The following is a 16,185-nucleotide window of genomic DNA, read 5'->3' on the forward strand; positions in this document are numbered from 1 at the left end:
CGGTAGAACCTTCCCTCAGGGCCATGGCCACTAGGGGTGTGGCCAATCCTGTCAAAATGGCCATTTTCATCACCAGTATCAAAAACCATGAATTTTGATACCCATATTGCCCAAAGTCGTATGGTTCGAAAATGTCCCCCGGTAGAACCTTCCCTCAGGGCCATGGCCACTCCGGGTGTGGTCAATCCTGTCAAAATAACCATTTTCATCACCAGTATCAAAAACCATGAATTTTGATACCCATATTGCCCCAAGTCGTATGGTTCGATAAATGTCCCCCCGGTAGAACCTTCCCTCAGGGCCATGGCCACTCCGGGTGTGGCCAATCCTGTCAAAATAACCATTTTCATTACCAGTATCAAAAACCATGAATTTTGATACCCATATTGCCCCAAGTCGTATGGTTCGATAAATGTCCCCCCGGTAAAACCTTCCCTCAGGGCCATGGCCACTCCGGGTGTGGCCAATCCTGTCAAAATAACCATTTTCATTACCAGTATCAAAAACCATGAATTTTGATACCCATATTGCCTCAAGTCGTATGGTTCGATAAATGTCCCCCCGTTAAAACCTTCCCTCAGGGCCATGGCCACTCCGGGTGTGGCCTATCCTGTCAAAATGGCCATTTTCATCACCAGTATCAAAAACCATGAATTTTGATACCCATATTGCCCCAAGTCGTATGGTTCGATAAATGTCCCCCGGTAGAACCTTCCCTCAGGGCCATGGCCACTCCGGGTGTGGCCAATATCCTACCAGTTTGGTCCCAACCCCGTTACCTTGAATCATTCTGGTTTCCGAGTGACCGTTCTAACAAAGTTCTTTAGAACAGAATTCCTCCCAAGGTGGTGCACAACCTGTGTATTTCAATGTGTGTATGTGTGTGTGAGCAATAAAATTACCACCGTCAAAACTAACTGTTCAGAGGCTATCTGTTAGCTTATATAGTCCGCATGAAATGTGGCAACAATGGTGAAACATTCTCGCGTGACAGTTCCAAGAAAGCAGGAGACGAGGCAAAATTTGCACCATGTTGCCACATTTCATGCGAGCTATATAAGCTAACAGATAGCCTCTGAACAGTTAGTTTTGACCGAAAATCCGTCAGAGACGGATCGACGGTGGTAATTTTATTGCTCACACACACATACACACATTGAAATACACAGGTTGTGCACCACCTTGGGAGGAATTCTGTTCTAAAGAACATTGTTAGAACGGTCACTCGGAAACCAGAATGATTCAAGGTAACGGGGTTGGGACCAAACTGGTAGGATATTGGCCACACCCGGAGTGGCCATGGCCCTGAGGGAAGGTTCTACCGGGGGGGACATTTATTGAACCATACGACTTGGGGCAATATGGGTATCAAAATTCATGGTTTTTGATACTGGTGATGAAAATGGCCATTTTGACAGGATTGGCCACACCTGGAGTGGCCATGGCCCTGAGGGAAGGTTCTACCGGGGGGACATTTATCGAACCATAAGACTTGGGGCAATATGGGTATCAAAATTAATGGTTTTTGATACTGGTAATGAAAATTGCCATTTTTACAGGATTGGCCACACCCGAAGTGGCCATTGCACAGTGTTCGGAATGGCAAAATTAAGTGGAATAAATTGATAACTCTTTTATTTGACGTCCTAGCCAAATGGTGTCTTCGGAAGAGTTGTTGTACTTGATAAGGGCTATCTTTTGAAGTTATTGACAAACAGGGTGACGACCTTCCAGGTTGTCAACCATAATTAACTTTGATGAATGACGTTGTAGGGCTTTGGTGTCTTGGGCAAAGTTGCAGAGGAGAAAAATTCATGAAGGTTGGTCGAAGGCGCCAAATTTGTAGCTCTTAATCTACTCGAGATATACGCCAGTTTTGCAAAAATGGTCCAAAAAGCACTTTTTTGTGATAACTTAAAATGTTAGCGGCCTACTATGTTCTGAAGAGTTGTTTATGACATAAAATTACATATCTTTGCCCAAGACAGCAAAATGTTTTGAGCCTTTATTGAGGAGTTATAACCATTTTTAAGTGATTTTGAGCCTATTTTCAAGTTGCAATGTTTTCAAAATGGCGCATTTTGGCGCAAAACCGAACAATGCACCTGAAAGTACACACTTTCAACTACATTTCCTGAAAATATCTCCGTGTATATATTTTTAGATATCTCAATTTGAATTTGCCGATTTTTAATCAATTTATTTATAAATGTTATTCGAAATCATAATGAATACAAGGTGAAAATCGGTAAATTGATCGATTTTTATGGAAATTACATTGTCTATGAAAATATACGACAACCTTTCCAGAGTGACCACATATAAAAGGAAATACTTAATTTTAAATACGAACAATTATTTAAAATTTTCACTTACATTATTTTTGGGAAAACATGTCTGGAGTTTTTTTTGAAAAGGTCCTATAAACAAAATTTCAATTTTTTTCTTATTGGGTGTTTTTAGAACCGCCTTGAGTCAGGGGTATTCAAAAACACCCAAAAAGCAAAAAATGGAAATTTTGTTTATAGGACCTTTTCAAAAAAAACTCCAGATGTATTTATTCATAATGTTAAAATGTGTATCATAATTTTAAGCATGAACAATGTTTTACTGCGGGCGTCAATAATTAGAGTTCACGTGCGGTGATAGGGCGAGAGGGGGTAATATGCACCCCCGGGGCAAAATGCACCCCCAGCATTTCTCGATATTGGGAAGAATTTTCCGGGGAAAAAATCATAGAAATTGGAAGCTCAACATTGTAAAACTGTGCTGGCAAAGTTTGAGCATGGTAGGATAAAAACAGCCAAAGATATTTGCAAAACATTAAAATGTTGTGTTTTGATCTATTTTTCGTTGAACTTCCAATATGATTTTTGGACAATATAAAAAACATTTATTGATATTGTAAGTGTTTGTTTATATAGCTTTTACCACAATCTTCATTATTCTATAGATAGATGAGTCCAAAAACATTAAAAAATGTATTTTTAATTGAATTTTATGTAATAAGCGTGGTCGGGGCAAAATGCACCGCTGCGATGCTCCTTAGTAAAAACAGCGGTGTCATCTAGTGGTGACTAGTGAAAACTGTTTTTACCCGGTGCATTTTGCCCCATTGTTGTGGTGCATTTTGCCCCGTTGTAGTGCATTTTGCCCCAATGTTGTGATGCATATTGCCCCGCATGATTGTTTGGAATGAATCAAAAATATATTTAGAAATATGCATTTTTAAACAGATTTGAGGGTTTTTCAAAACTTTTTACACACGGGTGACGAAGAATAATAGTTGTTTTAGAACATCTAACAAAATTCTTCCACAGAATTGATGTTATGGTTGAGAAATCACAGTTTTCCCTTAGGGGGTGCATATAACCCCCTCTCCCCCTACGACCGCAAGATAATGGTCGCATGACAGCCGCAAGACAACCGCAGAACAAATTTTTGGCTGTTGTCAAAGGTTGCCTTGAGTTTTGAGCTGACTTTTTGGAAAATATTCAAAACAAACCAAGTTGACAGCCAAATCAACCAGAATTTCAGTTCAACTTGCTGATTTTACACTGCGGTAATAAGGCGGCAATAATCTCCTGTCACTCACAGCGAAGGAGAAACGTGATTTTATCTCGCAATAAGCAATATTAAAATCGATCAATTTACCCTTTCAATTTACCGATTATTACCACGTTTCAATAAGATTCCGCTTAAAAATTATAAATAAATTGATTAAAAACCGTCAAATTCAAATTGAGATACAGTTGACTCTCTCGTTGTCGATATTGAAGGGACCGTCGAGAAATTATAGAACAAAAAATCAAAGCAATCAATTTGAAGGGACTGAAAAATTTATTGACAGCTGGAGTAATATTGATATCGAGAAGATCGACAACGAGAGAGTCCACTGTATCTCTAAATCGACACCGATAGACACGGAGATATTTTCAGAAAATGTAGTTGAAAGTGTGAACTTTCATGTGCATTGTTCGGTTTTGCACCAAAATTCGCCATTTCGAAAACATTTCAACTTAAAAAAATGCTCAAACTCACTTACAAATGGTTATAACTCCTCAATAAAGGCTTACAGCATTTTGCTGTCTTGGGCAAAGATGTGTAATTTTATGTCATAAACAACTCTTCAGAACATAGTAGGCCGCTAAAATGCTAACATTTTAAGTTATCACAAAAAAAGTGCTTTTTTACCATTTTTGCAAAAATGACGTAGTAGATTAAAATCTACAAATTTGGCGCCTTTGACAAACTTTCATGAAATTTTCTCCTCTACAACTTTGCGCAATTCACCAAAGCCCTACAACGTCATCCAACAGAGTTAGTTTTTGGTTGACACCCTGGAAGGTCGTCACCCTGTATGTCAATAACTTTAAAAGATAGCCCTTATCAAGTACAACAACTCTTCCGAAGACACCATTTGGCCAGGAGGTCAAATAAAGGAGTAATCAATTTATTCAATTGCCCTGAGGGAAGGTTTTACCGGGGGGATATTTATCGAACCATATACATTGGGGCAATATGGGTATCAAAATTCATGGTTTTTGATACTGGTAATGCAAATGGACATTTTGGCAGGATTGGCCTCAACCGAAGTGGCCATGGCCCTGGGGAAGGTTCTACCGGGGACATTTATCGAACCATACGACTTGGGACGGTACCAAAAACCATGAATTTTGATACCCATATTGCCCCAAGTCGTATGGTTCGATAAATGTCAAGTACAACAACTCTTCCGAAGACACCATTTGGCCAGGAGGTCAAATAAAGGAGTAATCAATTTATTCAATTGCCCTGAGGGAAGGTTTTACCGGGGGGATATTTATCGAACCATATAAATTGGGGCACTATGGGTATCAAAATTCATGGTTTTTGATACTGGTAATGCAAATGGACATTTTGGCAGGATTGGCCTCAACCGAAGTGGCCATGGCCCTGGGGAAGGTTCTACCGGGGACATTTATCGAACCATACGACTTGGGACGGTATCAAAAACCATGAATTTTGATACCCATATTGCCCCAAGTCGTATGGTTCGATAAATGCCACTTCGGTAGAACCTTCCCTCAGGGCCATGGCCACTCCGGGTGTGGCAAATCCTGTCAAAATGGCCATTTTCATTACCAGTATCAAAAACCATGAATTTTGATACCCATATTGTCCCAAGTCGTATGGTTCGATAAATGTCCCCCCGGTAGAACCTTCCCTCAGGGCCATGGCCACTCCGAGTGTGGCCAATCCTGTCAAAATGGCCATTTTCATCACCAGTATCAAAAACCATGAATTTTGATACCCATATTGCCCAAAGTCGTATGGTTCGATAAATGTCCCCTCGGTAGAACCTTCCCTCAGGGCCATGGCCACTCCGGGTGTGGCCAATCCTGTCAAAATGGCCATTTTCATCACCAGTATCAAAAACCATGAATTTTGATACCCATATTGCCCCAAGACCGGGTCCGGTGGTAGCCTCTAAACCCCAGTATGGCCTGGGTTCAATCCCAGACGGACCCGGTGGCATTTTTCGAGACGAGATTTGCCTGACCACGCCTTCTATCGGATGGGGAAGTAAAACGTCGGTCCATTAGCGTAAAAGAGGTTTTGAATGACTCACCACACATAACCTTCGGACGCCTAGAAATGAGCAGAAACTTGCAACAGAGACCACAAAAGACCCGGGGGTCGTTAAAGTGGATTACTTTGCTTTGCTTTGCCCCAAGTCGTATGGTTCGATAAATGTCCCCTCGGTAGAACCTTCCCTCAGGGCCATGGCCACTCCGGGTGTGGCCAATCCTGTCAAAATGGCCATTTTCATCACCAGTATCAAAAATCATGAATTTTGATACCCATATTGTCCCAAGTCGTATGATTCGATAAATGTCCCCCCGGTAGAACCTTCCCTCAGTGCCATGGCCACTCCGAGTGTGGCTAATCCTGTCAAAATTGCCATTTTAATCACCGGTATGAAAAATCATGAATTTTGATACCCATATTGCCCCAAGTCGTATGGTTCGATAAATGTCCCCTCGGTAGAACCTTCCCTCAGGGCCATGGCAACTCCGCGTGTGGCCAATCCTGTCAAAATGGCCATTTTCATCACCAGTATAAAAAACCTTGAATTTTGATACCCATATTGCCCCAAGTCGTATGGTTCGATAAATGTCCCCCCGGTAGAACCTTCCCTCAGGGCCATGGCCACTCTGGGTGTGGCCAATCCTGTCAAAATGGCCTTTTTCATCACCAGTATCAAAAACCATGAATTTTGATACCCATATTGCCCCAAAGTCGTATGGTTCGATAAATGTCCCCCCGGTAGAACCTTTCCTCAGGGCCATGGCCACTCCGGGTGTGGCCAATCCTGTCAAAATGGCCATTTTCATCACCAGTATCAAAAACCATGAATTTTGATACCCATATTGCCCAAAGTCGTATGGTTCGATAAAATGTCTCCCGGTAGAACCTTCCCTCAGGGCCATGGCCACTCCGGGTGTGGCCAATATCCTACCAGTTTGGTCCCAACCCCGTTACCTTGAATCATTCTGGTTTCCGAGTGACCGTTCTAACAAAGTTCTTTAGAACAGAATTCCTCCCAAGATGGTGCACAACCTGTGTATTTCAATGTGTGTATGTGTGTGTGAGCAATAAAATTACCACCGTCGATCCGTCTCTGACGGATTTTCGGTCAAAACTAACTGTTCAGAGGCTATCTGTTAGCTTATATAGCTCGCATGAAATGTGGCAACATGGTGCAAATTTTGCCTCGTCTCCTGCTTTCTTGGAACTGTCACGCGAGAATGTTGCACCATTGTTGCCACACTTCATTCGTTGCTGACCCCTTCCGCAGTACCAAGCATGCAACATTTTCGTAACGCGCGACATTTTTCGTTTTTCTGGATTGACACCTCACCAGAATAGAGCCCTTAGGACAAAGTTCTTTGTCAAAAATCGTCAAACCACCAAACGAAAACACCAGATGAACACGTCTAAAAAGGGTGGTGTAACGAAGAAATGAGTGGTTTAAAAGCCATTCAAGTGAATCTCCACCATGCTAAAGGAGCATCTGGAATCCTCAGCAGGAGATTCATTAAGGAAAAGATTGACATTGGATTAATTCAAGAGCCATGGTCAAATAATGGAAAGGTATTAGGATGCCCCACCAACTCAGGCAAACTTTTGTACGACAGCAAGCACTGCCACCCAAGGACAGCAATTTTGGAAAGTAAGGATATTAAGTTTGTCCCCATTACTGAATTTATTACAAAAGATTTAGATGCAATCAGAGTAGAAGTTCCAACTATTAATGGCAAAACAGAGGTAATCATTGCTTCAGCGTACTTCCCGGGTGATACAGAGGAAGTACCAACGCCCGAAGTTGCTGCACTTGTCGACTATTGCAAGAAACTTAACAAGCAATTCTTAATCGGGTGCGACGCAAATGCCCATCACACAATTTGGGGTAGCACCATCCGCGCGATCCGCGCCGTCCGTAACAACCCTGCACTTCTCATCATTTTGTTGGCACACACAGTGACACACACGAGAATCCCTCAAACGCTTAATGAATATCGCCAAAATTAACTTTTCACTTTCGCTTACTTTTTCACGGCGCTTAAGATATGAAATTGCTTCCAACTACCGGCAACATGTTCTTTTGATCATTAGTAAGGCACTCACTTGAAGAATAATCCCGAAAAATGTAATAAATTAGCAAGCGCCATCAAAAAAACAAACGCGCCAAGTCGTTTGACGTTTAAATTTTCACTTTGCATTCTAATCGAAGGCTGAAGAAAACCGAGCGAGAGACGAAGGCAAAAAAGAACAAAGGCTGGCCGTCAACACCACCAGCAGCACAGCCAGCGATGCCAGGAAACTTTCCCTATAAATGCCACTTTTCGTGAGTGTTCGTTTGAACTGTCAGCGCAAATGGCAACACTCGACAGAGTGTTGGAAGAAAAAAGAACTAAGCCGATATTAGAAAAATGGGCGTGGCCCAATGCATTCGCCTCGATTAGAATACCCTTGGGAATTTTTTTTTGTTAAATGCTTGGTAAAGAAATAGAATAACTTTTAGTGAAAGTGAAAATAAACAGAAATGTTCACAAAAACTTGCTCTACTCGTTGGTGTACTTGGTTTTAGTAAAATTCAAGGGAGACTCTAGATTATCCAGCATCATTCAAACACGACCGCTTATTAGGATTAAAATGGGTAGATTTCCCCTATATCATTAATTGGATAGAAGCAATGCTAACGGATCGCGAAATTTCTGCAGACTTTGGAGGAACAAGACGGACTATCAAATCAAAAAAGGGTGCCCTCAGGGGGGAGTGCTATCACCTTTACTATGGTGTCTGATAGTCGATGTACTTCTTCGAAAGCTTGCAGGAATGGGATTCGAAGTCATAGGGTATGCTGATGATGTGTCCATTTTGATACGAGGAAAGTACGAGAGTACTCTAAGTTGTCGAATGCAAACTGCACTGAATTATACACTGCGATGGTGTAAGCAAGAAGGGCTTAATGTAAATCCCTCCAAAACGGTCATCATTCCCTTTACCAAGAAGAGAACAATGGAAAAGCCTGTACTTGAGTGGAGTAAAAATCGACTTCTCATCTGAAGTAAAATACCTAGGTGTTACTTTGGATAAGAAACTCAATTGGAACACACACCTTGAACAGGCAATAAGGAAAGGCACTAATGCCTTATGGACATGTAGTCGTGCCTTCGGGAAGAAATGGGATTTAAACCCTAAAATGATTAAATGGATCTACACGGCTATTGTGAGACCAAGAATTAGCTATGCCTCTTTGATTTGGTGGCCTAAAACAAAGGAACTAACAGCTCAAAAAAGGATAGGTAAACTTCAGAGACTTGCATGTCTAGCAATTACAGGGGCAATGAAGAGCACCTCCTCGGATGCTTTAAATGCCCTACTAAACCTGCTACCTTTACATCAGTTTGTTCAACTTCAGGCAGAGCAAAGTGCCTTAAAACTGAATAAGAGTCTGAATGTCCTAGATGGTGAACTAAGACTTCAATTTGGATTTGAAGGAACAAACAATCGAAGACTGGATGCCGATCACAACAAACTTTGACATTCCCTTTAAAGTGGTTAAAACAAGCCGCATAACATGGGAATCTGGTGGTCCTTCCATCCGGTCCGGTTCCATTGTATTTTACACGGACGGCTCAAAAATGGACCAAAACACAGGTGCGGGAGTGGTTGGTCCTGGAACGAGAATTTCAATCCCAACGGGAAAATCGCCAACGGATTTTCAAGCCGAAATCTATGCCATCTTAGAATGTGCAAGAACTTGTCTTAGAAGAGGGTATCGATACTCAAATATCTGCATCTTCTCTGATAGTCAAGCAGCTTTGAATGCATTAAAATCGTTCAACTGCTCTTCCAAGCTAGTCTGGGAATGCATTCTCTCTCTTAGACAGGTAGCCTCAAGGAACGCAGTCAATCTATACTGGGTACCTGGGCATTGTGGGATCGAGGGAAATGAGATTGCTGACAGATTGGCCAGAGCAGGTTCTGAAAATGCCTTTTGTGGTCCAGAACCGTTCTGTGGAGTACCATCAGACTGCGTAATTCAATTAAAACTAAAAAGATGGGAATCTGATATGGTAACTAATAACTGGAATGCCACAATTGATTCCAGACAAGCAAAACGTTTTATTACACCTGATGTAAAGTCCGCGAAGGCGTCATTAAAACTTAGCAAAAAAAACTTAAGGGTATATTCTGGCTTAATGACAGGTCATTGCCCTTGCAGATATTATTTAAAAAAGCTTAAGAAGGTTGAAACTTCTATGTGTCGTTTTTGTCAACATGAAAACGAAACTGCAGAACATATATTATGTGATTGCATAATGCTTGTTAATCATCGACTTTCTGTATTCAATCAAAGGCTGATTAAGCCTACCGACATATGGAAATCTCATCCCAAAATGGTTATATATTTTATTAATCGAGTAGAGCTAACTGGGATAACATGCAAAGGCAGCCACCGCCCCCCACATCTCAATTGTGATGGACGAGCTGTGCTGCAAATAATATACTGGGCCACACCACAATATACCTATAATTAGGTCGCAGTGGTACAAGGCTCTACAAAAAAAAAGTTCTTTGTCATACTGGTCATGTGTAACATAACCACCTGCACCTTTTTTGAAAACTTTTTCTTACTCTTGTCTATTCCATAATTTTAAGTAATAATGTTTTCGATTGAATTACGATGTAAAACACAGCTGAAAGGAACACCAAAACTCTGTTATGTACCAAAATGAACTCATTGTAACTTGATTATTCACAAATAAAACCAGATTGAATTGAATTGAAACACACAAAGAAAAAATACTCTAAATTTAAAAAGATCGTTCGTTGGATTAAAAGTTCGCGTTGGTGAATATTCGTAGAAAGATCAAACTTTTTAATTTAAAAATTAGAAAGTTTTTGATACTACCAAGCACTTCTGGAACGAAATCGTTGTATCGGTAAAAGTTTTTTACTTTTATTATAAGAAGAAACTTTTTATAGCAACAATAAATAACATTTAACATTACAGTGATGATTTTAAAAAAATGTGATGGATTTTATTTCTATTTTTATTTTAATATTAAAAATGCTGCTTATGCAGCTTAATATCGCGGCCTACATTTTGGAGCGCGACAGCGATGTAGAGAACAGGGTGGTCTCGTTGCCGGCCATCATCAGGACAGGCTTGGAGGAGTTGGCCATTGGGTGTTAATTCGAGAAGGTAAGTCGGGAAGGTAAGTCGACGTTCCCGATCACATCGTCCTCCTTCGAGAATGGCACAGATGTTGCCAGTTCATCCGGCCGAAGCTGCGCCGTCGCGAGTTGAGAGTTTGCGGGCGGGAGTTGCTGAAAGAGTTTGAAAGTAAATTAAATTGGCTAGACACTGAACACGTTCTCAATACTCACCGGTGACTTCTTCGGTATTCCAGGTAGATGTTCTTGATCAGGTTCGTCTGATATCGCTCCAACCTTTGGAAGTAATCCGGTACGACAGCTTCAGGACCTGCGGCTTTCGTACAGATGGTTCTTCCAGAACTGGTGCAAACTGTTCTTCCGGATGTTTATGTAATACTCGTCAAACATGTCCCGCACCGAGAAATGGACTGCGGACCCTCAGGACATCCCACACTGTCCCGTCATCACTTCCGGCACATAATGCTGCTGATGGTCGTAAACCGCCGGCACCGAGTGCAACATCCGCGCTGACCACCTCCGATCGCTTCTCGTCGTTTCCCTCTTCCGTCGGATCCTTCTCCTCACCGTTAAAATTAACTTTATCGAATACAACCGGTGCCAATTCACATCCGCATAAACGGCGTCCTACAAAATCAAACAAAATCAAACACAAACGCCACCCAAGCTTCCTTCTTACCCATTTCGGTCGTGAAACAGCTGCAGATCCGGCAGGAAGCTGGCCTCATCCTTTTGAAAACCAACTTTCCCCTAATCCCCTAACCTTGTTCCGCACCATCCTCCTTCGAAGGTATTCGCGTCCAAGTCCTGGCTGCGGACGCGTTCTGTTTTGATTGACGTCGTGGACCACCACTCACTAACCACCGGAATCACCTAAACGTTTGTTTACATTTTGGACTTAGACGTACACGGTTTCACGAGAACGACAAAATGAAAGAAATTATACAGTCGAATTAAAAGTTAAAACTTTTAAATAAGTTAGCAATGAGATTTTCAAAAACTGTAGCAGTAAAAGTTTTCATTTTCAAAACAAGAAAAAAACTTTTAATGTAGCAATTTTTAGCCACTTATTGATTCAAAAGTAAGTTACTTTTGTCATTACCATAATATTTTTTTGTGTGAATTAAAAATCTTATTTAAAACATAGTTTTTTATAGTGTAGGATTAAAAATAATATATGAATATATATATATATATATATATATATATATATATATATATATATATATATATATATATATATATATATATATATATATATATATATATATATATATATATATATATATTTTATATATATATATATATATATATATATATATATATATATATATATATATATATATATATATATATATATATATATATATATATATATATATATATATATATATATATATATATATATATTTATATATTATTTTTAATCCTACACTATAAAAAACTATGTTTTAAATAAGATTTTTAATTCACACAAAAAAATATTATGGTAATGACAAAAGTAACTTACTTTTGAATCAATAAGTGGCTAAAAATTGCTACATTAAAAGTTTTTTTCTTGTTTTGAAAATGAAAACTTTTACTGCTACAGTTTTTGAAAATCTCATTGCTAACTTATTTAAAAGTTTTAACTTTTAATTCGACTGTATAATTTCTTTCATTTTGTCGTTCTCGTGAAACCGTGTACGTCTAAGTCCAAAATGTAAACAAACGTTTAGGTGATTCCGGTGGTTAGTGAGTGGTGGTCCACGACGTCAATCAAAACAGAACGCGTCCGCAGCCAGGACTTGGACGCGAATACCTTCGAAGGAGGATGGTGCGGAACAAGGTTAGGGGATTAGGGGAAAGTTGGTTTTCAAAAGGATGAGGCCAGCTTCCTGCCGGATCTGCAGCTGTTTCACGACCGAAATGGGTAAGAAGGAAGCTTGGGTGGCGTTTGTGTTTGATTTTGTTTGATTTTGTAGGACGCCGTTTATGCGGATGTGAATTGGCACCGGTTGTATTCGATAAAGTTAATTTTAACGGTGAGGAGAAGGATCCGACGGAAGAGGGAAACGACGAGAAGCGATCGGAGGTGGTCAGCGCGGATGTTGCACTCGGTGCCGGCGGTTTACGACTATCAGCAGCATTATGTGCCGGAAGTGATGACGGGACAGTGTGGGATGTCCTGAGCAGTGCTGTTAAACGTTAATTAACGTTAACGCGTCCGTTAATCGTTAAAATTAACGTGAACGCGAACGGAGCCTACGTTGATCTTAACTTTAACGCGAACGGAGCACGTTAATTAACGTCGTTAATTAACGCGTTGATTAACGTGTTAATTTTTGTAAGGCTCCGACTTTGAGGGCCTGTATCTCCCAAACGGTAACATCTAGCGGGTTACTTCCAGTTGCATTTTACGGGCATTAACTGTGACTATGAGTTCCCGGTGAGGTAATTTGTTCAAAGTGGCCACCGGTTCCGGCAACCCGGAACATCCGTCAAGCATGTTTTTTAAAGTTTTTGTCGTTCAATCGTCATTTGAGCCAATGTTATGAGACGTTGTTTGTAGTACATAGGTATACTGACTATATTGGGTCAGTTCAGGGTATTTGTGGCCACTCCGGAACCAATTCCATGGTACCACGCAAATGGTTCCGACGATTGTGATATTCAAAAGTCGACCTGTTGCTTATCAAACTTCGTATAGTTAAAATCATTAATCATCCATTATCATGCTGTGCCCTTTGACCCGATCGGACCACTCCGGAACCGGTTACCGGTGGCCTCGGAGGAAGTGTACTGAGTATAGAAAAAGTCATTTCATGTGACATATCAAACTTCATGAAACTGAAAATTATAACCACTTAGATGCATGTCGGTGCCTTATGATTCAGTATGAAGATTTTTTATAATATTCGGGAAATATTTCCGATGCACTTTTGTATTGGTTCCGGTTGACCCGTCTTTAAACTCCAGTGCGCTTGCAATTAGTAGGCTACAAGATGGTATGCAGTTGAAGTCCAATTGCACTGTACCCAAGTAGGCAAATTAACCAGCTGAATTGTACAGGTTTGACACTCTCGCCGGTTACCATGGAAACCCGATCAGAGAGCCAGTAGTTGCTGTTTATTACGTCAATTGTCAAATTTGCCTAATTTTTAGTACAAGGCCTCTCAGATTGTGTTATGGAACCACTTCTGAATGTTCTGTCGATGATTTTAAAACAAGCCAACCAAACCAGTGTATAGCTAATATATATTTTTATTAACATAAAATTCTTCATAAGACGTCGGCACTTTCTCTATGATGCAGGAGAAGCGAGAGGGGGGAGGGGTAAGCACTGTAGCCTCCAGTGACCGATTCCGGAAGGATCAACCCTGAAGACGTCAGTTTGGCCTTCGTTGGTTATAATTTTCAGTTTCATGAAGTTTGATATGTCACATGAAATGACTTTTTCTATACTCAGTACACTTCCTCCGAGGCCACCGGTAACCGGTTCCGGAGTGGTCCGATCGGGTCAAAGGGCACAGCATGATAATGGATGATTAATGATTTTAACTATACGAAGTTTGATAAGCAACAGGTCGACTTTTGAATATCACAATCGTCGGAACCATTTGCGTGGTACCATGGAATCGGTTCCGGAGTGGCCACAGATACCCTGAACTGACCCAATATAGTCAGTATACCTATGTACTACAAACAACGTCTCATAACATTGGCTCAAATGACGATTGAACGACAAAAACTTTAAAAAACATGCTTGACGGATGTTCCGGGTTGCCGGAACCGGTGGCCACTTTGAACAAATTACTTCACCGGGAACTCATAGTCACAGTTAATGCCCGTAAAATGCAACTGGAAGTAACCCGCTAGATGTTACCGTTTGGGAGATACAGGCCCTCAAAGTCGGAGCCTCACAAAGATTAACGCGTTAATCAACGCGTTAATTAACGACGTTAATTAACGTGCTCCGTTCGCGTTAAAGTTAAGATCAACGTAGGCTCCGTTCGCGTTCACGTTTATGTTAACTTTTAACGATTCCATTAAGTTAAACGTCGTTTATCTAAACGTTTAACAGCACTGGTCCTGAGGGTCCGCAGTCCATTTCTCGGTGCGGGACATGTTTGACGAGTATTACATAAACATCCGGAAGAACAGTTTGCACCAGTTCTGGAAGAACCATCTGTACGAAAGCCGCAGGTCCTGAAGCTGTCGTACCGGATTACTTCCAAAGGTTGGAGCGATATCAGACGAACCTGATCAAGAACATCTACCTGGAATACCGAAGAAGTCACCGGTGAGTATTGAGAACGTGTTCAGTGTCTAGCCAATTTAATTTACTTTCAAACTCTTTCAGCAACTCCCGCCCGCAAACTCTCAACTCGCGACGGCGCAGCTTCGGCCGGATGAACTGGCAACATCTGTGCCATTCTCGAAGGAGGACGATGTGATCGGGAACGTCGACTTACCTTCCCGACTTACCTTCTCGAATTAACACCCAATGGCCAACTCCTCCAAGCCTGTCCTGATGATGGCCGGCAACGAGACCACCCTGTTCTCTACATCGCTGTCGCGCTCCAAAATGTAGGCCGCGATATTAAGCTGCATAAGCAGCATTTTTAATATTAAAATAAAAATAGAAATAAAATCCATCACATTTTTTTAAAATCATCACTGTAATGTTAAATGTTATTTATTGTTGCTATAAAAAGTTTCTTCTTATAATAAAAGTAAAAAACTTTTACCGATACAACGATTTCGTTCCAGAAGTGCTTGGTAGTATCAAAAACTTTCTAATTTTTAAATTAAAAAGTTTGATCTTTCTACGAATATTCACCAACGCGAACTTTTAATCCAACGAACGATCTTTTTAAATTTAGAGTATTTTTTCTTTGTGTGTTTCAATTCAATTCAATCTGGTTTTATTTGTGAATAATCAAGTTACAATGAGTTCATTTTGGTACATAACAGAGTTTTGGTGTTCCTTTCAGCTGTGTTTTACATCGTAATTCAATCGAAAACATTATTACTTAAAATTATGGAATAGACAAGAGTAAGAAAAAGTTTTCAAAAAAGGTGCAGGTGGTTATGTTACACATGACCAGTATGACAAAGAACTTTTTTTTTTGTAGAGCCTTGTACCACTGCGACCAAATTATAGGTATATTGTGGTGTGACCCAGTATATTATTTGCAGCACAGCTCGTCCATCACAATTGAGATGTGGGGGGCGGTGGCTGCCTTTGCATGTTATCCCAGTTAGGCTCTACTCGATTAATAAAATATATAACCATTTTGGGATGAGATTTCCATATGTCGGTAGGCTTAATCAGCCTTTGATTGAATACAGAAAGTCGATGATTAACAAGCATTATGCAATCACATAATATATGTTCTGCAGTTTCGTTTTCATGTTGACAAAAACGACACATAGAAGTTTCAACCTTCTTAAGCTTTTTTAAATAATATC

At 40.5% G+C, this 16,185-nt stretch overlaps 2 protein-coding genes across 5 annotated transcripts in view; one reads left to right on the forward strand and one right to left on the reverse strand.

The window, feature by feature from the left end:
- The window catches only part of LOC120428492 (protein RCC2 homolog), a 115,270-nt gene that overhangs the window by 14,185 nt on the left and 84,900 nt on the right, over positions 1-16,185 (reverse strand). The gene's annotated exons all lie outside the window — the stretch shown is intronic.
- On the forward strand, positions 5,187-11,875 carry LOC128092548 (uncharacterized). Its single transcript, XM_052706599.1, has one exon. It carries the CDS (start codon positions 9,069-9,071, stop codon positions 10,089-10,091), a length of 1,023 nt encoding a protein of 340 aa, XP_052562559.1. The 5' UTR covers positions 5,187-9,068; the 3' UTR covers positions 10,092-11,875.

The sequence above is a fragment of the Culex pipiens genome, chromosome 1 (genome assembly GCF_016801865.2).
Source record: "Culex pipiens pallens isolate TS chromosome 1, TS_CPP_V2, whole genome shotgun sequence".
NCBI lineage: Eukaryota > Metazoa > Arthropoda > Insecta > Diptera > Culicidae > Culex > Culex pipiens.